At 44.9% G+C, this 24,544-nt stretch overlaps 1 protein-coding gene across 1 annotated transcript in view; it reads left to right on the plus strand.

Moving 5' to 3' along the window:
* vps11 (VPS11 core subunit of CORVET and HOPS complexes) overlaps positions 1-24,544 on the plus strand; it is a 41,578-nt gene that overhangs the window by 7,079 nt on the left and 9,955 nt on the right. Inside the window, exons 3-11 of the mRNA XM_060846779.1 lie at positions 2,792-2,930; positions 5,741-5,904; positions 6,275-6,519; positions 7,944-8,145; positions 14,992-15,143; positions 21,368-21,554; positions 22,135-22,278; positions 22,942-23,139; positions 24,337-24,498. Of these exons, the coding sequence (XP_060702762.1) occupies positions 2,792-2,930; positions 5,741-5,904; positions 6,275-6,519; positions 7,944-8,145; positions 14,992-15,143; positions 21,368-21,554; positions 22,135-22,278; positions 22,942-23,139; positions 24,337-24,498 (1,593 nt within the window). The remainder of the gene's footprint in view (positions 1-2,791; positions 2,931-5,740; positions 5,905-6,274; positions 6,520-7,943; positions 8,146-14,991; positions 15,144-21,367; positions 21,555-22,134; positions 22,279-22,941; positions 23,140-24,336; positions 24,499-24,544) is intronic.

Here is a 24,544-nt window from a genome sequence, read left to right on the forward strand (position 1 = left end):
AATGTTGTGAATCTTGAAAGGGTTCAGAAAAAATTTGCAAGGATGTTGCCAGGGTTGGAGTGTTTTGAGCTATAGGGAGAGGTTGAATAGGCTGGAGCTGTTTTCCCTGGAGTGTCAGAGGCTGAGGGTGACCTTTTGGAGGTTTATAAAATCATGAGGGGCGTGGATAGGTTAAATTCTTTTCCCTGGGGTGGGAGAATCCAAAACTAGAGGACATAGGTTTAGGGTGAGCGGGTAAAGATATGAGACCTAAGGGGCAACTTTTTCACACAGAGGGTGGTATGTGTATGGAATGAGCTGCCAGAGGAAGTGGTGGAGGCTGGTACAATCGCAACATTTAAGGGGTATCTGGATGGGTTTTTGAGGAGGAACAGTTTGGAGGGATATTGGCCAGGTGCTGGCAGGTGGGACTAGATTGGGTTGGGATATCTGGTCGGATTGGACAAGTTGGACCGAAGGGTCTGTTGCTGTGCTGTACATCTCTATGACTCGATGTCCTAAAGTACTAATCATTGGCCTCACCGATTTTAAAAAAAAAGAACATTATGTCAAAGATGATAGATGTGGTTAGAAGCTAAATCAAAATGCTCAGTTTTAAGGAAGGTTTTAAAAGACTGAGAGGGAAGTGAAGAAGTTTAGAGAGACGTAATTGGGTGGTGTGAAAGTGACTGAAAATAAAAGTAATGCTGACATGAAGGAGGTCAGAATTAAAGTATTCATCGCAATAAGTTCAAGGAGAGGCTGTAGAGCTGGAAGAGACTGTAGGTCAGAAAGGATGAGATCCTTTAAAAGCTTTAACATATGAAATATAACTCAGTCATTGAGTAAGGAAGGAGCAGAAGGGATGAGGCAGTCGAGTCATGAATTCCGGACATGATGTGAGAGTGACTGTCCATGATAGTAGCAGTAATTGACTGCATGTGGCATCAAGGAGTTCTAGAAAAATTGGAGTCAATAGGTATCAGGGCAAACTCTCCATTGGTTGGAGTCATACCTGGGACAAAGCAAGATGGTTGAGGTTGCTGGAGGTCAATCATCTCAGCTGCAGAACATCTCCCCAGAGTTCCTCAGGGTAGTGTCCTGGGCCCTATCATCTTCAGCTGTTTCATTAATGACCTTTCCTCCATCATAAGGTCAGAAGTGAGAAAAATTCATTGATGACTGCACAGTTTTTGTGATTTGTCCATATGGTGCAAGATCTGGATAATATCCTGGTTTGTTGTGGCAAGAAGCACATCAGACATTACCATTGCCAACAAAAGGAAATCGATCCATCACCCGCTGATGCTCAATGGCATTGCTGTCGCTAAATCCTCCATTATAAATGGACTAGGGGTTAGCATTGACTGACCAGAATCAACACCTAAACACAGTGGCTACAAAAGCAGATCAGAGACTAGAAATATTACAGCGAATAACCTGCCTTCTGACCCCCCCCCCCCCAATCTACAGGGCACGAGTCAGGAGTGTGATGAGATACTCTCACTTGCCTAGATGGGTGCAGCTCAAACAACACTTAGGAACCTTGACACCATCCAAGACAAAGCAGCCACTTGATTGGTACCATATCCACAAACATGTACTCCCTCCAATCCACTCAGTTGCAGCAGTGTGTGCTCTCTGCATGATGCACTGCAGAAATTCACCAAAGATCCTCAGACATCATCTTCCAAAGCCCAAAACCGCTGCCATTGAGAAGGACAGGGGCAGCAGATACATGGTAACACCACCCCTTGCAAGTTCCCCAGTAAGCCTCTCACCATCCTACTTGGATATATATTACTGTTCCTTCAGTGTCACTGGGTCAATGTCCTGTAATTCTCTCTCTCAGGTAATTGTGGGTCTACCCACAGCACATGGACTGCAGCAGTTCAAGAAGGCAGCTCACCACCACATCAAGCAACTGGGGTTGGGTAGTAAATACTGGCCCAGCCAGCACCACTCTCATCCCATTAATGAATTTTTAAAAAACGTGAAGTTTTTCAAAGACAGGAGCTTAGACTGAACCAGGGTTACGTGAACATTCCAGCAACAGGGTTGAGGGAGGGTTAGAACTGCTCAAGTCTGTGTTCATGATGCAAGTTGTGACCAATCTGATTCAACCTGAGCAAATGGTTTTACGAAACCTTGGTATGTGAAGACTGCATTTATATAGTACCTGTCATAGCCTCCAGCCTTTCCAGGCATGTCTCATCTGACAAAGTAGATTATGAAATGTCATCATTATGAAATTATGAAATGTAGTCACCAATGGGAGTCCCAGCAGCCAATGAGTGCACGTCAACCTCTTCCAAACAATATGAAAATGACCAGATGATCATTGTTTTGTGATGTTACTTGAGGTATAAAGATTGCACCTGAGGAAAACCCCCATTATCATTGTCAAAATAGTGCCATAGGATCTTTTACTCTCACCTGAGAGAACAGACAGGCATGGATTAAATGTTTCATCCGATAGATGACATCCCTGATAGTGTGGCACACTCTCGGTACATGAACTGCAACCTGGATTTTGCTAAAGCCCAACGATTTCTTTAACCCACGTCCTTCTAATTCAGCAGTGAGACAGCTTCCTGTGAGTCACTGCTCACCCTCCAAAGTCAAATATTGACCATGTTCTCTGCTCCTGGAGAATAACTGGTGTTGTGTGTTTATGGCTGGTTTTCTATGAAAACACTTCGATTTGTACAAGAAATTTGCAGTTTTGTTAGTTAGAATTAATAATGAACTGGATTCTCAATAAACTAGGAGTTCGTGGACTTCAATATTTTTATTTTTTTTTACATGCCAGGTGAAGGTCTGGAATCTAGAGAAGCGGGATAGCAGTGGGAATCCTCTCTGCACACGGATCTTTTCCGCGATTCCTGGCAACAAGCCCACAGAAGTTTCATGCCTCACTGTCCACGAGAACCTGAACTACATGGCAATTGGTACGAAACACCAACAGCTGATTGGCTAGTTTGTGCACCTTCAGAGATCAATGCCATGAATCTGTTCACAGACTTCATTCATCATGAAACACTGTTCCCTCCCTCATTCACTCACACACCTCCTCCATCCCTCAAAAACGACAGCACTCTTTAAAGCACTCAGGATTTCTCTAATTTACAAAATACACCATTCAACCCAAAACCTCTATTCTAATGGTTCTCCCTCCTCTACCTCACCCTAAAGGCATAGTCTAATAACTTTCCTGTGTTTATCTATCTTCCCCTTATATACAGTTCCTCACGGTAGACTAGTTAGCAAGGTTAGATCACTTGGAATACAGGGAGAACTCGCCATTTGGATGCAGAACTGGCTCAGAGGTAGAAGACAGAGGATGGTGCAGGAGGGTTGCAATTCAGATTGGAGGCCTGTGACCAGTGGAGTGCCACAAGGGTCTGTGCTGGGTCCACTGAGTTTCATTATTTATAGAAATGATTTGGATGTGAACATAGGAGGTATAGTTAGGAAGTTTGCAGATGACACCAAAATCGGAGTGCAATGGACAGCAAAGAAGGTTATGTCAGAGTACAACAGGATCATGATCAGATGGCCAATGGGCTGAGGTGTGACAGATGGAATTTAATTTAGGTAAATGTGAGGTGCTGCATTTTGGAAAGGCAAATCAAGGCAGGACTTGTACACTTAATGATAAGGACCTGGGAAAATGAAGATGCGGGTAGATAGCATAGTGAAGAAGGTGTTTGGTATGCTTTCCTTTTATTGGACAGTGCATTGTGTATAGGAGTTGGGAGGTCACGTTGCAGCTGTACAGGACATTGCTTAGGCCAGTATTGGAATACTGCGTGCAGTTCTGGGCTCCCTGATTTAAGAAGGATAGAGTCATAGAGATGTACAGCATGGAAACAGACTCTTCGGTCCAACTGTCCATGCCGACCGGATATCCCAATCCAATCTAGTCCCACCTGCCAGCACCCGGCCCATATCCCTCCAAACCCTTCCTATTCATATACCCATCCAACTGCCTCTTAAATGTTGTAATTGTACCAGCCTCCACCACTTCCTCTGGCAGCTCATTCCTTACACGTATACCACCCTCTGTGTGAAAAAGTTGCTCCTTAGGTCTCTTTTATATCTTTCCCATCTCACCCTAAACCTATGCCCTCTAGTTCTGGACTCCCTGACCCCAGGAAAAAGACTTTGTCTATTTATCCTATCCATGCCCCATATAATTTTGTAAACCTCTATAAGGTCACCCCTCAGCCTCCGGAAATCCAGGGAAAACAGCCCCAGCCTGTTCAGCCTCTCCCTGTAGCTCAAATCCTCCAACCCTGGCAACATCCTTGTAAATCTTTTCTGAACCCTTTCAAGTTTCACAACATCTTTCCGATAGGAAGGAGACCAGAATTGCACGCACTATTCCAAAAGTGGTCTAACCAATGTCCTGAATAGCCACAACATGACCTTCCAACCCCTGTACTCAATACTCTGACCAATAGAAGAAAATATACCAAACACCACCTTCGCTATCCTTATCTACCTGCGACTCCACTTTCAAGGAGCTATGAACCTGTACTCCAAGGTTTCTTTGTTCTGGGTCTGTAGATTGTGAAGGAGCAAAAATAGCTTTTAGTAGAGTGATATGTACTTTTTGTCAGATGTGGGAGTTTAAAGAGAGTTTAAGGGTTACTGCAGATTATATCTGCCATAAATGCTGTTGGTTGCGAATCTTATCAGATTGAATGGATCGGTTGGAGAGACAGATAGAAGCGATGAGGAATTTGCAACAGCAACAGTATGTGATGGATGGCAGTTATAGGAAGGGGGGAATGTCTCAGATACAGTCACATAGGTGGGTTAACTCCAGGAAGGGTAAGCGAGGTCGGCACCACGGGCAGGAGTCTTTTGTGGCAATACTCATTTCAAACAGGTATGCTGTTTTGGAAAATGTAGGGGGTGACGGATTCTCAGGGGAACGTAGCACGAACAGCCAAGTTTTTGGTATTGAGACTGGCTCTAATGCAACGAGGGGTATGTCAGATTCCAAGAGATCACCTGTGTTAGGGGATCCACTAGTCTGAGGTACAGACAGACGTTTCTGTGGCCAGCAGTGAAAATTCAGAATGGTGTGTTGCTTCCCTGGTGCCAGGATCAAGGATGTCTCAGAGAGGGTGCAGAATGTTCTCACGGGAGAGAGGGGGCCAGCAAGAGGTCATTGTCCACATTGGAACCAACGACATAGAAAGGGAAAAGGTTAAGATTCTGATGGATGTTGTGAAATTTGAAAGGGTTCAGAAAAGATTTACAAGAATGTGGCCAGGGCTCGAAGGTTTGAGTTATAGGGAGAGGTGGAACAGGATGGGGCTATTTTCCATGTAGCATTGGAGGCTGAGGGATGACCTTATAGAGGTTTATAAAATCATAAGGGGCATGCATAGGGTGATTAGACAAGGACTTTTTACTGGGATGGGAGAGTCCAAGACTAGAGGGCATAAGTTTAGGATGAGAGGGGAAAGATTTAAAAGGGACCTAAGGTGCAACTTTTTCACGCAGAGGTGGTGCATTTATGGAATGAGCTGCAGGAGGAAGTGGAGGAGACTGGTACGATTACAACAATTAAAAGGCATGTGGATGGGTGTATAAATAGGAAGGGTTTGGAGGAATATGGGCCAAGTGCTGGAAAATAGGAGTAGATTAATTTAGGATATCTGGTCAGCATGAACGAGTAGGACCAAAGGATTTATTTGCGTGCTGTACGTCTATGACTCTTGGATCTCAACACTGTTCTGTACAGGCTTCACCGATGGGAGTGTTGTCCTGAAGAAAGGAGACATTACTCGCGACAGACACAGCAAGACTGATGTTCTAGCAGAGGGGACCTACCCCATCACTGGTCTTGGATTTCAACAGTCTGGGAAACAAACCCATCTCTTTGTGGTTACAACAGAGAATGTCAAGGTGAGTTGGATTTCATTGCATTGTTGGAGGGTCAGTATTAAGGGCTCACCACGTTGTCGGAGGGTCAGTATTGAGATATGTCGCAGGAGTTGCTTTCTGGATAAGATGTTCCTACCTGGTGTGTCAGGTCTCATGGCATCATTTAAAGAGGCACAGGGGTCTGTTCCTAATTTCCTGCAAATCAGCATTTGCTGAACCAGGTTATTCCATCGTGATCACATTGCTGCTTGTGGGCTCTTACTGTGCCTGCTGTATTTCTTGCATTAAAACACTTCAGCGATTGTTCACTAGTTTGGGACATCACAGAGTAAAAGTATTATATAAATGCCAACCTTTTTCTTAGTATTATGTTCTCCTCTCTCTTTTGTAGTCATACAATGTTTCTCTGAAGGAGTTCCCAATGGTGGAGCTGGATAACCATGGCTGCAGCCTACGTTGTTCAGCCCTCTGTGACCCCTCACAGGACAACCAGTTGATTGTTGCCGGCGACGACTGTGTGTATCTCTACCAGCCTGACGAGCGTGGGCCCTGCTTTGCTTTTGATGGCCAGAAGCAGATTGTGCACTGGTACCGTGGCTACCTCCTCATCGTGTCGCAGGAGAAGAAAGCCTCCAAGTATGAGAATAGTTTCAGTTCCTGTCTGAGAGGGATGTAACCAATCACTCATTATTCACTCACTCATACTTCTTTATTTAATCAGTTATTAAGAAAGACCAAACTAGAGAGTTGATGACAACATTAGATAAGAACACTGTAGGAGCAGATTAAGAATTAAGCTCCCACACTTTGGAGTAAAGCTACCTCTGCACTGCACCATTAAACATTCCCAGAACAGGAACAGCTTTGGTTTAGATACAGGGTAAAACTTCCCCTATACTGTCCCCATCAAACACTTTCAGAACAGGAACAGCACAGGGTTAGATATAGATTAAAACTGCCCCATCTCTTTTAAACTGAAAATGATGCCCCATCAGACTCCTAGGCCAGGAAGTTTAGATACAGGGTAAAGCTCCCTCAACTCTTTTAAAATGGAAGTAAAGTACCCTTGACACTGTCTCCATCAGATGCTCCCAGGACAGGTACAGAATGGGGTTAGGTACAGAGTGAAGCTCCATTTACACTTTTAAACTGAAAGTAGAGCTACCTCTGCACTGGTAAGCTGAGAGTAAAGCTCCTGGGACAGGTACAGTACAGGGTTAGGCCTTGTCTTGTGAGGAGAATAAATTGCTGGAATTTACAAAATTGACCATGTGGCTTAGAGTCTCAATATGTTCCATAACCACAAGCAGCTCGAGTATGTGAGTGATTGTGAATTTCAGATCTCAATTGGGCGCCTGTGCAGGGAGGTGGGACTGGGCGGCACGGTGGCACAGTGGTTAGCACTGCTGCCTCACAGCGCCAGGGACCTGGGTTCAATTCCCGCCTCAGGCGACTGACTGTGTGGAGTTTGCACGTTCTCCCCGTGTCTGCGTGGGTTTCCTCCGGGTGCTCCGGTTTACTCCCACAGTCCAAAAATGTGCGGGTCAGGTGAATTGGCCATGCTAAATTGCCCGTAGTGTTAGGTAAGGGGTATGGGTGGGTTGCGCTTCGGCGGGTCGGTGTGGACTTGTTGGGCCGAAGGGCCTGTTTCCACACTGTAAGTAATCTAATCTAAGTAATCTAATCTAATCTAATGAAGGAGGTGAATGGAGGTTGGGACCAGAGAGGACGGTTTGAATCCATCATCCCTGGGTGCAGGTGTTACTGCAGTGCTGGATGAGACTTTGAAGTGTGACCAGCTGTTTAGAATGCTCATTTCTCATCTTAAATAGTGATTGGCAATAAATGTCATTCTTAGCATGACTATCATCCTGAGAATTAATTTGAAGTGTTTGTAGATTTAAAGCCCACTGTGGCACCTCAGGGTTTGCAGTGTAAGCCTGCCTTCTCCCGATCGGAGCGATTATAACTTGTGGTTTGGGCTGGAATTATTTTGCTATCTTGAGGGGCTGAGCACTGAGTTGCAGCCACAATGTCTCATTTGGTGTTTCTTTTCCCAGGACTGATCTTGTTGGAGGTAATGAGCAGTCGTCAGAGAAGCAGATTCTCACCATCTATGACCTGGATAACAAATTCATTGCATACACAGCAGTTTTTGATGACATTGTGGATGTGTTGTCTGAGTGGGGCTCACTGTATGTGCTGACCAGCAATCGTAAAATCAGTGTTCTGCAGGAGAAGGACACGCAGACAAAACTTGAGGTACTGAACTGGCAGTGAGAGAGCTATCAGCTTGAACTGGAGCCTCCAGCCGCCCTGTGGAGCTCACTCAATGTGAATCATGTCAGAGGGAGCACACTCCCACCTGTGGTGGTTCCTGGCTGATGCTTGATGAATAATCAAGAGAATAGGGAGCTTTGCTTTCATTGTCTCCTTGTTCTTATGAATTAACTAGAACAAATGCGCCATAACATTGAAGCAAATTGGCTTTTGACTCTTCAAAAATCTGATTTCAGTGATTCAGACGAAGCTTATCTCAGTAGTAATGTCCATGAAGCTGTCAGATTGTCATAGAGTCCTTCAGGGAGCAAACTTGCCATCCTCGCACTGTCTGGGACTGTGATGTCTCCAGTCCCACAGCAAGGAACGATTTTGTATCAAACTGGTACCAGGGTTTAAACATGCCAACCTATTACCACTACCTTTTGCAATTGGGCATGAGAAATAAACGGCAGCAAATCCTATCCCAGAAATAATGATATCCTTATGAGGTCTGAGGCTACTTCAGCATGTGACTTTCTGATCTAGACAGATGATGGGCACAGCATTTGACCAGGTACTGCACTGTCAGAAGTGCCATTTTTCATTCAGACACAGTGGGAGGAGAGGGAGTTAGATACTGAGGTGAAAAGGTTCAAAAGGCTTCCCAAACAAATCAAGTCCAGTTTCTCTTTCATCTCTGAAAGGTCCTAGACATGTTGAATCATTGCTGTTTGCACAGTTAATTTTTTTAAACTCATTTGCAGAATGTGGATGTTGTTGGCATTTGTTGTACTAGTTGTTAAGAGTACCCCACCCCCTGTTGTGGGCACATGTAAGTCAGACAAGGAAAGGACAGGAGACTTGCTTCTCCTAAAAAAAAAATTAGCGAACCGAAAGAACAATGACCATTGTTACACCGTCACAATTAGACTAGCTTTTTTGTTCTGCATTTTTTATTGAATTCACTTTTCACCATTTGCTGTAGTTGCACTTGAACCCATGTCCCTAGAACACCTTAGCCTGAGCGTCTAGACTACTGAACTGGTGCAATTCTCACTCTGCCATTGTCCCCCTGTCCTTGTTAATTAACTTGCATAAACTCCCCCCATTACACTAAAATAAAACATTGCACTGTGTCCATGGAAGCTATATTCATGGAAATATACATTTTTTTCAGCAACTTCCTGTGACAATCACCAAACTAGATGGAAGTGACTTCATTTCTTTCAAAGGTGAAAAATTTAACCTGAATCTCAGAGCAAGGATTCAGCTTGGGCTCACCCAGAATCTCCTGCTGCTCAGTAATGGTTTTATATGTGTGTTCTTTAACATAAAGAAACTGTGACATAAATGCATATTTTTGTTGTAAGATTGAGGATTTTTTTCAAAGTTAAAATAAAAGCATTTGATTGAGTAGGTAAGCAATAGAGTCGATTAGATTTGGGTGTGGAATGTTGAATAGGACGAAAAAAATCACAAGTCCTGGATAAGAATGACAGCTGAAGCCAGACGATTGACTTGTTCTCTTTGTAAATCCCATGTGGTCTGTATGGTTATGTTGTAATTCAGTAACTTCCTTGTGACAGTGGAGGGAGCTCAGGTCCTGCAGCATTTTCACACCAAGTGGAAGCTTGTGGAATATCCAATACGGATGATTCGTCAGTGTCTTTATTTCTTGTGATTTGTTTGTGAGACAATTATTTGCTTATGAGACAAGCAAGTGAGGAGAGAGAGTCTGTGAAATGTTATGGACAGGTTCAGTGAGTGGGCCGGAAATGGAAGTATAAGTGGGGGAAATGTCACTGGACTGTAATCCATAAACTCAAGTTAGTGGGTTCAAATCTCACCATGGAAGATGATGGAATTTGAATTCAACATTTTAAATAAAATCAGAGAAGGAAATCTGCCATCCTTACCAGGTCTGGTCTACATGTGCCTCATGATGTAGTTGACTCTTAACTGCCCTTGGGGCAATTAGGGATAGGCAGTAAATGCTGGCTGAACTAGCAGTGCCCATATCCCATGAATGAATAAGTATTTATTTTGATAGGAAGAACAGAAAAACAAAATATTTTTAAAAGGTGAGTGGTTGTTAGGTTTTGGAATTTAGAAGGATTTCGATATCTTATATGTGATACACCAGATTAACAGGCAGGTCTGGTAGATATTTTTAATCAACATGTTCAGACATGGTGTGCCACATTTGGGACAGTTGGACTTTAGCTTAGAGCTTCTGGCCAAAGGTTGAGTCCCTACCATTGTACCACAAGAGCAGAGTCAAATGAGAAATTTCTCTGTCAAGTTTGAAATTCTCTACTGTAGATATCTGTGGATCATAAGACATAGGAGCAGAAATTAGGCCATTCAGCTCATCGAGTTTGCTCTGCCATTCAGTCATGGCTAGGATAAGTTTCTCAACTTTCTCCCTTTCTCCCTGTAACTCTTAATCCCCATGATACTTAAGAACCTATCTCCATCTGAGGTATACTCAATGACCTGGTCTCTACAGCCTTCTGTGGCAGTGAATTCCATAGATTCCCCACTCTCTGGCTGAAGAAGTTTCTCTTTATCTCTGATCGAAAAGGTCTTCCTTTTACTCTCAGGCTCTGCCCTCAGGTCCTAGACTTTCATACCAATGGAAACATCTTCCCACATCCACTCTGAACAGGCCATTCAGTATTCTGCATGTTCCAGCTAGATCCCTCTCATCCTTCTCAACTCCATCGAGTATAGATCCAGAGACATCAAACGTTCCTCATGTTAAGCTTTTCATTCCTGGGACCATTTTCCTGAACCTCCTTTGAACACATTCCAGGGCCAATACATCCTGCCTGAGATGTAGGGCCCAAAACTGCTTACACCATTTTAAATGTGGTCTTTTATATTCAAGTTCTCTCAAAAAATAACTATAATTGCATTTGCCTTCGTAACTACTGACTCAACCTGCAAGTTTACCTTGAGAGAATCCTGGACAGAACTCCCAAGTCTCTTTGCACTTCAGATTTTTGAATTTTCTCTCTACTGGGTGTCCACTCATTGAGCAGATTCTACACAGAGATAAATAGATTATTGGACTCAAGGAAATCACAAGAAGCAGGAACAAGCGCCCATTCAGCACATTGAGCTTGTTACATCATTCAGTACGATAATGGGTTTTAAGTCCACTTTCCCACTCTCTCCCATATCCCTTGTTTCCCTCTGAGATCAAAATTCAGTCAATCTCAGCCTTAAATAAACTAATGATGAATCATCCATAACTCTCTGGAGTAGGAAATTCCAAAGATTCACAATCCTGAGTGAAGAAATTTCTCTTTATTTCCTTCGTAAATGATTGACCCCTTATCCTGAGATTGTATCCCTGTCTTCCTGATTCTCCAATCAGCAGAAACAACCTCTTACCATCCACTCTGTTGAGCCCCTTCAGAATCTTGTATGTTACAATGAAATCATTTCTCATTCTTCTAAAATCCATAGAACATAGACCTAATTAGGATGGCACGGTGGCTCAGCACCAGGGTAAAAAATGAGGTCTGCAGATGCTGGAGATCACAGCTGCAAATGTGTTGCTGGTCAAAGCACAGCAGGTTAGGCAGCATCTCAGGAATAGAGAATTCGACGTTTCGAGCATAAGCCCTTCATCAGGACCCAGGTTCGATTCCAGCCTTGGGCGACTGTGTGTCATTCTCCCCGTATCTGCATGGATTTTCTCTTGAGTGCTCTGGTTTCCTCCCACAATCCAAAGATGTGCAGGTTATGTGAATTGGCCATGCTAAATTGCCCATAGTGTTCAGGGATGCTCAGGTTAGGTGCATTGGTCAGGGGTAAATATAGGATAGAGGAATAGGTCTGGATGGTTATTCTTCAAAGGGTCGGTATGGACTTGTTGGGCCAAAGGGCCTGTTTCCGTACTGTAGGGATTCTAAAATTTTTTTAGCTCCCTTATCCAATCTAGTGAACCTTTGCTGTACTGCCTCCAGTGCAATTATATACTTCCTTAAATACAGAGATCAAAACTGCATGCAATATTCCTGTTGTGGTCTCACCAAAACCCTGTGCAATTATAGCAGCTCTTTATTATGGTACTTCGGTCTGCTGCCAATAAATGAAGTTAGCTTTTCTAATTGTACGCTGCACCTGCATACTCACTCTGTGTTCCTCATACGACCACACCAAAGCCTGTTTGAATATCAACATTTAGAAGTTCTGCATTTTAAAAAAAAATTCTGTTTTATCAACTTCACATCCAGTGATACAGAACTCAATGGGAAAGTGAAACTGAAGTAGATGATCAGCCATGTATGTATTGAACTGTGAAACAGGCTACAAGAGCTGAATGGTGGACTCCATAATCCACTCGCGATCCCAGCACTGATCGACTCAGAGATATACAGCATGGAATCAGACACTTCAGTCCAACTCGCCCATGCCGACCAGATATCCTGACCTAATCTAATCCCATTTGCCAGCATTTGGCCCATATTCCTGTAAACCCTTCCTATTCATATATCCATCCAAATGCCTTTTAAATGTTAGAATTGTACCAGCCTCCACCACTTCCTCTGGCAGCTCATTCCATACACGCACTACCCTCTGCGTGAAATACTTGCCCCTTAGGTCTCTTTTAAATTTTTCTCCTCTCACTCTAAACCTAAGCTCTCTAGTTCTGGACTCTCCCACCCCAGAGAAAAGACCCTATCTATTTACCTTATCCTTGCACCTCGTGATTTTATAAACTCCTCGGGCTTCTCATGTCTTCCCACTTTTTGTTGTTCTGTCGTTGGTGATGGTAACTCCATCCCTAAACCTCACTACCTCTTTACCTCTCTCATCCTCGAAGGCACCCTTTCAAAGAGGTGGCTTCTCATCCAACTTATTACTTACTTGAAATTTGTTCTGGACGTAAGTTTGCTCACTGAGCTGGAAGGTTTGTTTTCAGATGTTTCATCACCATACTAAGTAACATCATCAGTGAGCCTCCAGCGAAGCGCTGGTGTTAGTGATCCACTTTATATTATGTTTAGGTTTCCTTTGGTTGGTGGTCATTTTGTGGTGATGTCATTTCCTGTTCCTTTTCTCACGGGGTGGTAAATGGGGTCTATCACGATGAGTTTGTTGATAGAGTTCCGATTGGAATGCCATGTTTCTCGGAATTCTTGTGCATGTCTCTGTTTGGCTTGTCCTAGGATGGATGTATTGTCCCAGTCGAAATGGTGTCCCTCCTCGTCTGCTTGTAAGGATGCTAGTGAGAGAGGGTCATGTCGTTTTGTGGCTAGTTGATGTTCAGGAATCCTGGTGGCTAGTTTTCTGCCTGTTTGTCCAGTTCTTGCGCGGTATTTTTCAAATGACATTAATTTTGCTTGGTGTCTGTATAGGGTCTCAAGTTCATTAGCTGCTGTTTTAGTGTGTTGGTGGGTTTGTGGGCTACCATGATGCCAAGAGGTCTGAGTAGTCTGGCATTCATTTCGGAGATGTCTTTGATTTAGGGAAGAGTGGTTAGGGTTTCTGAACGTGTTTTTGTCTGTTTGTTTGGGTTTGTTGCTCAGGAGTCGGTGGGCTGTGTTCATTGGGTACCCATTCTTTTTGAATACACTGTCTAGGTGATTTTCCTCTGCTCTGCGTAGTTCCTCTGTGCTGCAGTGCGTGGTGGTTCGTTGAAATAATGTTCTAATGCAGCTTCTTTTGTGGATATTGGGATGATTGCTTCTGTAGTTCAGTATTTGGTCCGTATTTCTTGTTTTTGTCTTGATGCTGGTTTGAAGCTCCCCATTGGCTGTTCGCTCTACTGTGACATCTAGGAATGGCAGTTTGTTGTTTTCCTCCTCTTTTGTGAACTTTATGCCAGTAAGGGTATCATTGATGGTTTTGAAGGTTTTCTACAATTTTTTTCATTTAGTGATGACAAAGGTGTCATCCACGTAGCAGACCCAAAGTTTGGGTTGGATGGTTGACAAAGCTGTTTGTACAAGTCTCTGCACTACTGCCTCTGCTAAGAACCCTGATATCAGATTTCACAGCAACAAACCCAAACAACCTGACAAAACACTTCCAGAAACCTTAGCTACTCCCCCTACATCAAAGACATCTCGGAAATGTCTGCCAGACTACTCAGACCCCTTGGCATCATGGTAGCCCGCAAACCCACCAACACACTAAAGCAGCAGATAATGAACTTGAAAGACCCTATACAGACAACAAGCAAAACTAATGTCATTTACAAAATACAGTGCAAGAACTGTAACAAACACTACACTGGACAAACAGGCAGAAAACTAGCCACCAGGATGCATGAACATCAACTAGCCACAAAACGACATGACCCACTATCACTTGTATCCTTGCACACAGATGAGGAAGGATCCCACTTTAACTGGGACAACACACCCATCCATGGACAAGCCAAACTGAGACAGGCACGAGAATTCCTGGAAGCATGGCATTCCCACCGGAATTCTATCAACAAACTCATTGATTTGGATCCCATTTACCATGCTCTGAGAAAAAGAACAGGAAATGACATCACTAACATAGGAAATGGTATCACCAACCCAAGGAAACCGAAACAAATAAATAGAAAGCGGTTCACTAACACCAATACTTCACCGGAGGCTCTCAGATGATGTTACCGAGTATAGTGACCAAACATCTAAAAACGAACCTTCCAGCTCAGCGAGCAAGTCGACATCCAGAACCTCAACCTGAGCTATAATTCTTCTCAAATCTCGCTGTCCTAATTGTACTTACTGTGGCTCAGTGTCAGATTCCGTTCTGTGAAGTGTTCCTTTAGAGGTTAAAAGGTGCTATATAAATATGAGATTTTACTGATGTGATGTCTTTCCTATTTGCCAGATGTTATTTAAAAAGAACCTGTTTGTTATGGCCATCAGTTTGGCGAAGAGTCACCATTTAGATAACGACGGACTGGCAGATATCTTCCGACAATACGGTGACCACCTGTATGTGAAAGGGGATCATGACGGTGCCATACAGCAATATATCCGGTATGTGTAGACCCAGATTGGAAACAGTGGGTGGAGGGAGAGTGACAATAGAGAACAGCCAAGTATCTGGCACTAATGCAATGAGGGGTACGTTGGGTTCCAAGGGATCAATTGTGTTAGGGGACTCTCTCGTCCGAGGCACAGACAGACATTTCTATGGCTAGCAGAGAAAAATCAGAATGATATGTTGCCTCCCTGATGCGTCAGAGAGGTGAGATAGGGGCCAGCAAGAGGTCATTGTCCACATTGGAACCAATGACATAGGAAGGGGAAAGGATGAGATTCTGAAGGGGAAATATAGAAAGTTAAGCAGAAATTTTAAAAAAAGAGGTCCTCGAGAGTAGTAATATTTGGATTGCTGCCAGTACAGGGTAGGAATGCGAAGATAGAGCAGATGAATGCATGCCTAAGGAGCTGATGTATGGGAGAAGGATTCACATTTTTGGATCATTGGAATCTCTTCTGAGGTAGAAGTGACATGTTCAAGAAGGACAGATTGCACCTGAATTGGAAGGGGACTAATATACTGGCAGGGAGATTCGCTAGAACCACTTGGGAGGATTTAAACTAGTAAGGGGGGGATATCCCAGGGAAATAGTGAGGGAAGAGATCAATCTGAGACTGGTACAGTTGGAAAAGGGAGTGAGTCAGACAGGGCAGGCAGGGACAAAACAGAGAACAGGTAGGACTGATAAGTTAAACTGCATTTATTTCAATGCAAGGGGCCTAACAGGGAAGGCAGATGAACTCAGTGCATGGTTAGGAACATGGGACTGGGATATCATAGCAATTATAGAAACATGGCTCAGGGATGAGCAGGACTGGTAGCTTAATGTTCCAGGATACAAATGCTACAGGAAGGACAGAAAGGGAGACCAGAGAGGAGGGAGAGTGGCATTTTTGATAAGGGATAGCATTACAACTGTACTGAGGGAGGATATTCCCGGAAATACATCCAGGGAAGTTACTTGGGTGGAACTAAGAAGTAAGAAAGAGAAGATCCCCTTATTGGGATTGTATTATAGACCCCCTAATAGTCAGAGGGAAATTGAGAAACAAATTTGTAAGAAGATCTCTTATCTGTAAGAATAATAGGGTGGTTATGGTAGGGGATTTTAACTTTCCAAACATGAACTGCCATAGTGTTAAGGGTTTAGATGGAGAGGAGTTTGTTAAGTATGTTCCAGAAAATTTTCTGATTCAGTATGCCTGCGAGAGAAGGTGCAAAACTTGACCTTCTCTTGGGAAATAAGGCAGGGCAGATGACTGAGGTCAGTAGGGGAGCACTTTGTGGCCAGCGAGCAAAATTCCATTAGATTTAAAATAGTAATGGAAAGGATAGACCAGATCCAAAAGTTGAAGTTCTAAATTGGAGAAAGGCTAATTTTGACGGTATCAGGCAAGAAGTTTCAAAGGCTGATTGGAGGCAGATTTTCGCAGGTAAAGGGACGGCTGGAAAATGGGAAGCCTTCAGAAATGAGCTACTGAGAGTCTAGAGACAGTATGTTCCTGTTAGGGTGAAAGGAAAGTTTTTGGTTTCCAGGTAGCTGTGGGAGTCAGTCGGTTTATAATAGATATTCCCAATTCCTTCGTCAACGCCATCCCATATTCCCAATTCCTTCGTCAAAAACGCCATCCCATATTCCCAATTCCTTCGTCTCCGCCGCATCTGCTCCCAGGAGGACCAATTCCAACACCGCACAGCCCAGATGGCCTCCTTCTTCAAGGACCGCAGATTCCCCCCAGACGTGATCGACGATGCCCTCCACCGCATCTCCTCCACTTCCCGCTCCTCCGCCCTTGAGCCCCGCTCCTCCAACCGCCACCAAGACAGAACCCCACTGGTTCTCACCTACCACCCCACCAACCTGCGCATACAACGTATTATCCGCCGCCATTTCCGCCACCTCCAAACGGACCCCACCACCAAGGATATATTTCCCTCCCCTCCCCTATCAGCGTTCCGCAAGGACCACTCCCTTCGTGACTCCCTTGTCAGATCCACACCCCCCACCAACCCAACCTCCACCCCCGGCACCTTCCCCTGCAACCGCAGGAAATGTAAAACTTGCGCCCACACCTCCACACTCACTTCCCTCCAAGGCCCCAAGGGATCCTTCCATATCCGTCACAAGTTCACCTGTACCTCCACACACATCATCTATTGCATCCGCTGCACCCGATGTGGCCTCCTCTATATTGGTGAGACAGGCCGCTTACTTGCGGAACGCTTCAGAGAACACCTCTGGGCCGCCCGAACCAACCAACCCAATCACCCTGTGGCTCAACACTTTAACTCCCCCTCCCACTCCACCGAGGACATACAGGTCCTTGGACTCCTCCACCGGCAGAACACAACTACACGACGGCTGGAGGAGGAGCGCCTCATCTTCCGCCTGGGAACCCTCCAACCACAAGGTATGAATTCAGATTTCTCCAGCTTCCTCATTTCCCCTCCCCCCACCTTGTCTCAGTCGGTTCCCTCAACTCAGCACCGCCCTCCTAACCTGCAATCCTCTTCCTGACCTCTCCGCCCCCACCCCACTCCGGCCTATCACCCTCACCTTGACCTCCTTCCACCTATCCCACCTCCATCGCCCCTCCCCCTAGTCCCTCCTCCCTACCTTTTATCTCAGCCTGCTTGGCTCTCTCTCTCTTATTCCTGATGAAGGGCTTATGCTCGAAACGTCGAATTCTCTATTCCTGAGATGCTGCCTAACCTGCTGTGCTTTGACCAGCAACACATTTGCAGGGTGAAAGGAAAGGTTGGTAAGTGTAGGGAATGCTGGATGACTAAAGAAATTGAGAGTTTGTTTTAGAAAAAGGAGGAAGCATATGTCAGGTATATACAGGATAGATCGAGTGAATCCTTAGAAGAGTATAAAGGCAGTAGGAGTATACTTAAGAGGGAAATCAGGAGGGCAAAAAAGGGGACATGAGATAGCTTTGGCAAATATAGTTAAGGAGAATCCAAAGGGTTTTGACAACTACATTAAGGACAAAAGGGTAACGAGGGAAAGAATAGGGCACCTCAAAGATCAGCAAGGCGGCCTTTGTGTGGAGCCGCAGGAGATGGGGGAACTACTAAACGAGTATTTTGCATCAGTATTTACTGTGGAAAAGGACATGGAAGATATAGAATGTAGGGAAATAAATGATGACATCTTGAAAAATGTCCATATTACAGAAGAGGAAGTGCTAGATGTTTTGAAAGGCATAAAGGTGTATAAATCCCCAGGACCTGATCAGGTCAACCCTAGAACTCTGTGGGAAGCTAGGGGAGTGATTGCTGGGCCATTTGCTGAGATATTTGTATCATTGATAGTCACATGTGAGGTGCCGGAAGACTGAATGTTGGCTAACGTTGTGCCACTATTTAAGAAAGTTGGTAGGGTCAAGCCAGGGAATTATAGACCAGTGAGCCTGATGTTGGTGGTGGGCAAGTTGTTGGAAGGAATCCTGAGGGATAGGATGTACATATATTTGGAAAGGCAAGGACTGATTAGGGATAGTCAGTATGGCTTTGTGCTTGGGAAATCCTGTCTCTCAAGCTTGACTGAGTTTTTTTGAAGAAGTAACAAAGAGGATTGAAAGGGGCAGCGAGGTGGACGTGATCTATATGGACTTTAGTAAGGCGTTCAACAAGGTTCCTCATGGGAGACTAGTTAGCAAGGTTAGAACTCATGGAATTCTAGCCATTTGGATACAGAGCTGGGACAAAGGTAGAAGACAGAGGGTGGTGGTGGAAGGTTATTTTACAGACTGGAGGCCTGTGACCAGTGGAGTACCACAAGGATTGGTGCTGGGTCCACTACTCTTTGTCATTCATATAAATGATTTGGATGTGAGCATAAGAGGTATAGTTTGTAAGTTTGCAGATGACACCAAAATTGGAGGTGAAGTGGACAGCGAAGACGGTTACCTCACATTACAATGGGATCTTGATCAGATGGCCCATTGTGCTGAGGAATGGCAGATGGGGTTTAATTTAGATAAATGTGAGGTGCTGCAATTTGGAAAGGTAAATCAGAGCAGGACTTATACACTTAATGATAAGGTCCTGGGGAGTGTTGCTGAACAAAGAGACCTTGGAGTGCAGGTTTATAGCTCCTTGAAAGTAGAGTCACAGATGGATAGGATAGTGAAGCAGGTGTTTGATATGCTTTCCTTTAGACATAGACATAGAACATTACAGCGCAGTACAGGCCCTTTGGCTCTCGATGCTGCGTCGCCCTGTCATACTAATCTGAAGCCCATCCCACCTACACTATTCCACGTACGTCCATTTGCCTGTCCAATGACGACTTATTGGTCAGAGTATTGAGTCCAGGAATTGGGAGGTCATGTTGTTGCTGTACAGAACATTGGTTAGCCCACTTTTGAATATTGCGTGCAGTTCTGATCCCCTTCCTTTCGGAAAGATGTTGTGAAAGTTGAAAGGGTTCATAAACGATTTACAAGGGTTGGAGGATTTGAGCAATAGAGAGTGGTTGAACAGGCTTGGGCTGTTTTCCCTGGAGGGCTAGAGGGTGAGGGGTGACCTTTTGGAGGTTTATAAAATCATGAGGGGTGTGGATAGGATAAATAGACAAAGTCTTTTCCCTGGGGTGGGGGGGAGTCTAGAGTTAGAGGGCAAAGGTTTAGGGTGTGAGGGGCAAGATATAAAAGAGACCTAAGGGGTAACTTTTTTTCACGCAGAGGGTGGTACGTGTATGGAATGAGCTGCCAGAGGAAGTGGTGGAGGCTGGTACAATTGCAACTTTTAAAAGGCATTTAGATGGGTATATGAATAGGAAGAGTTTGGAGGGATATGGGCTAGGTGCTGGCAGGTGAGACTAGATTGGGTTGGGATATCTGGTCGGCATGGACGGGTTGGACCGAAGGGTCAGTTTCCATCTGTACATCTCTATGACTATATAAAAGAGACCTAAGGGACAACTTTTTCACGCAGAGAGTGTATGGGATGAGCTGCCAGAGGAAGTGGTGGAGGCTGGTACAATTTAAAAAGCATTTGGATGGGTATAAGAATAGAAAGGTTTTAGAGGGATATGGGCCAAGTGCTGGCAGGTGGGGCTAGATTTGGGTTGGGATGTTTGGACGGCATGGACGAATTGGACCGAATGGACGAATTGGACCGAAAGGTCTGTTTCCATGCTCTACCTCTGTAGGACTCTATTTGGTTTGTCAGACATTGAAAAGAACCGTGAGCTGTTGTATCTCAGCTGAAGACCAGCGTTGGCGTGGAACATAACCCATCGGGAACTGCTGCCCTTCAGAAGGCAGAGTCTGTGGGGGACATGATTGCCTCCCCCACTAACTGCCCACCACACACCCTCTCTTCGCCCCCCTCCCCCAACCTCTCTGCCCTGTCTTCATGGTGAGCCATTACCAAGATTGCATCCAATCTAATGGGAGAAGGTGCATCATAATTTTTGTCACTGGGCTCAATCCCATCGGCCCAGGCTTAAATGGAACTGGATTTATATCCCATACTGGCAAGCTGGTTAATTGTAAATTCCATTAATAATATTTGGAAATGATCATATATTGCTGTTCATGACAATCTAGTTCACTGATGTCCCCTGGGAAAGGAAATCTGCTGTCCCTTACCTCGCTTGGCCTACATGTGACTCCAGACCCACAACAATGCAGGCAACTCTTAACTGCCCTCTGCAATAGCTGAATGAGCCAGTCAGTCAGGGGGAAATTCGGGATGGCCAACAAGTGCTGGCCCAGTCAGTGACCTGTACATCTGCGGTAAAAAAAATAGTTTTAAAAGAAAAAGTAATGGAGTACGTGCAAACACCACCAATTTCCTCCTTTCCACCTTGCCTATATTTGAGTTGTTGTTGCCAGCTGCTGAGTTATTCATTTGCAATTTCCTATGCACACATTCACATGCTTCAGAGTACACTGTCAGTTTGTTTTCCTCACCTTTCCTAGGATCCAGGAAATTGTAAACACACCCACATCCCATGAAAGAATAAAGAAAAAAATATATACTTTCTGGTAGGAATCTCTCTCTCTTTCTTTAATTCTTGCAGTTCCTGGTGAGTCAGAATTCCCAGCTCCCGCCCCTCTTGCCATGTCAACCAAGATCTCGAACACCACCCGTCCCCTGTCCCTGCTGTCCAGACTGGGAACATGTCACATAGTCAGGTGAATGCAGCATGCTGGGTTTGTTTTATTACGGCAGTAAACCTCTTCCTCCTTGCTGTCCACAGCACCATTGGGAAGCTGGAGCCATCATATGTGATACGGAAGTTTCTGGATGCGCAGCGGATCCACAACCTGACAGCATATCTTCAGGCCCTGCACCGTCAGTCACTAGCCAATGAGGACCACACAACGCTTCTCCTCAACTGTTACACGAAACTGAAAGACAGCTCCAAACTTGAGGAGTTCATCAAGGTAAAGTCAATGTGTTCTGACTTTCTCCTTCCCATGAAATGTAGTGCTCAGTACAGAATCAGCTGACTCTTTGGTAGTGAGGAAACACAAATAGCATGTTGACCTTTTGTAGCCGTAAGATTCATTCATTGTCCTGAGCTGGAAACTCTTGGTGAACACTGACCACTGGGTGTGAAGCAGTCACCTGCCTGAAATGGTTTGTGTTTAACTAATGCAGCCATTTTGCCTGCTCAAATATTTCCGGGAATGGTTTCCCTCAGATGTTAGAAGTACACATTTGATAAGATACTTCACAGTCAATGGGGCAAATACAGTCATCAGTCATGTGAAACATTAATAATGCCATAGTTTACATGTAGGGCAGCTGAAGAGTCCTGTTAATAATATCTCCTGACAGCTTGAGATGAGCTGATTTAAGATACCAGTGGTTTAAAGAGGAGGAGCTGGGGGGTGGTCCTGTAGGCAGGGACAGCTTCTCAATGGTGTCACAGAAATGCCAGGTTTTTTATTTGTAAATAGTAGTGAAGTAGATTGGGCAGCAGTTCATTGTAAGATTTGACTTTTGCGTGTTTCATCCCAGACCAGTGATAATGAGGTCCACTTTGATGTTGAAACTGCAATCAAGGTGCTGCGTCAGGCAGGTTATTACCGACATGCTGTCTATCTGGCTGATAAACACTCTCACCACGAGTGGTACCTCAAGATCCAGCTCGAGGATATCAAGGTAGCTCTATCCATGTCCAGCTGCTCCTTCCGCAGTAATCACACACTGCTCCTCATGCTGAAGTACAAAAGCGATTGGAGATTGTACTGCTGCTGCTATCTACACGCTGGTCATATCTACCCCACTCGATTTCTCTCACTGTCCTGAATCCTATTTTCTACATCCTGTCACCTGATTCTCTCCATTCACACATTTTTGTTATCAAATATTACAGTATCTCCATTCCACCGCTTGGAAGATTAACCGATTAAAAGTTGGTGTGTAACTACTAGCAGGTGATTTTGCCATTTGATAGTTAAGGAGATGACTGTTTAATTGTACCCGAAGATATCATGTACTTCACTCCATCAGCCCCCTCCCATCTCTCACTCAAAACATTGAGCTTTGTTATGACACACACGTGGGGTTGGGTGATAACTTGAGTACATTAGGTAGAACTACCCCACATTATCCTTCCATTGTCTTCTCACCAGATACTCCACCTCCCCGTACGTATTGTCTGATTCATCATCATCCCTTGAGTTGAAAACTGATTCACCACCGTTTCTGATAGAACCTCTTCGTCTGAAACTATCTGTGCTTCTGAAATCCTGGTTTTATTTATTTTCCCCTCTGAGCCCCTATTGCAGACCTTTGGCTCTTGGAATTGTTTCCTCTTCACAGAACTACCAGGAAGCCCTGTGCTACATTGGGAAGCTGCCCTTTGACCAGGCAGAGAGGAACATGAAGAATTATGGCAAGACACTCATGCACCATGCTCCAGATGAGACCACTGAGCTGCTGAAAATCCTGTGTACAGATTACAGAGCCAGCGGAGAGCTATCAGCAGAGACAGAACCTGTAGGAAGAAACAAGAATAAGGTACGGATGAAGCCCTTTCCCTTTCTGTCTTAAGGTGCACCACAGAAGGAAGCTCCGTCACCCATTGTGCCCGTGCTAGCTTCATAAAAAAGTTGTTTCAGTTCCAAATCCGCCCCCCCCCCACTCACCATCCATGCCTTTCCCCTGAGCCCTGTGAATTTTCAGCTGTTTTTCTGAACCCCATAATTGAACTTACTTCCATTGCTGCTTCAGATAGCTCATTCCAGATGATGATACTCTCAATGTACTTATTAAAAACCCTCGTCTCTCCTTGGTTGTTGCCCGTGCCATCACTGAAACTAGTTTCTCATTTACTCAGTCAAACCTCTTATCCTTCAAAAATCTACTATCAATACTGTGGGTGGCACGGTGGCACAGTGGTTAGCACTGCTGCCTCACAGCGCCAGAGACCCGGGTTCAATTCCCGCCTCAGGTGACTGACTGTGTGGAGTTTGCACATTCTCCCCGTGTCTGTGTGGGTTTCCTCCGGGTGCTCCGGTTTCCTCCCACAGTCCAAAGATGTGCGGGTCAGGTGAATTGGCCATGCTAACTTGTCCATAGCGTTAGATGCAGGGGTAAATGTAGGGGAATGGGTCTGGGTGGGTTACGCTTCGGCGGGTCAGTGTGGAAACAGGCCCTTCGGCCCAACAAGTCCACACCGACCCGCCGAAGCGCAACCCACCCATACCCCTACATTTACCCCTTACCTAACACTACGGGGAATTTAGCACGGCCAATTCACCTGACCCGCACATCTTTGGACTGTGGGAGGAAACCGGAGCACCCAGAGGAAACCCACGCAGACACGGGGAGAACGTGCAAACTCCACACAGTCAGTCGCCTGAGTCGGGAATTGAACCCGGGTCTCTGGCGCTGTGAGGCAGCAGTGCTAACCACTGTGCCACCGTGCTGCCCACTTGTTGGACCGAAGGGCCTGTTTCCACACTCTAAGTAATCTAATCTAAAAAAAAATACTCTGCTTAATTTTCTGTGCTCCAAGGAGACCAATTGCAGCTTCATCAGTCTTTTCACATATCTGAAGTCCAACATCCCTGGGACCATTCTGGTGAATCTCCCCCCTCAGGATTGACATCCTTCCTAAACTCCTGAACTTGCCCAGAATTGAACACTGCACCAGCTAACCAAAGGGGACATTATTATCATTCTTCGTTTTTGGCTTGTGTTTTCTCATTTTAGGCAAACTCTGAGGAGTTTATTTCAATCTTTGCCAACAACCCACGGGAGCTGAAGAATTTCTTGGAGCATATGATCCAGGTTCAGGCGAACTCCCCACAGGGTGTGTACGATACTCTGCTCGAGCTCAGGCTGCAGGACTGGGCCCATGAGGAGGATATTCAGGTTTGAACAGTTTGTCTTTTACCTGATGTGCGCTGATGGGATTTTC

The sequence above is a fragment of the Hemiscyllium ocellatum genome, chromosome 29 (genome assembly GCF_020745735.1).
Source record: "Hemiscyllium ocellatum isolate sHemOce1 chromosome 29, sHemOce1.pat.X.cur, whole genome shotgun sequence".
NCBI classification, from domain to species: domain Eukaryota; kingdom Metazoa; phylum Chordata; class Chondrichthyes; order Orectolobiformes; family Hemiscylliidae; genus Hemiscyllium; species Hemiscyllium ocellatum.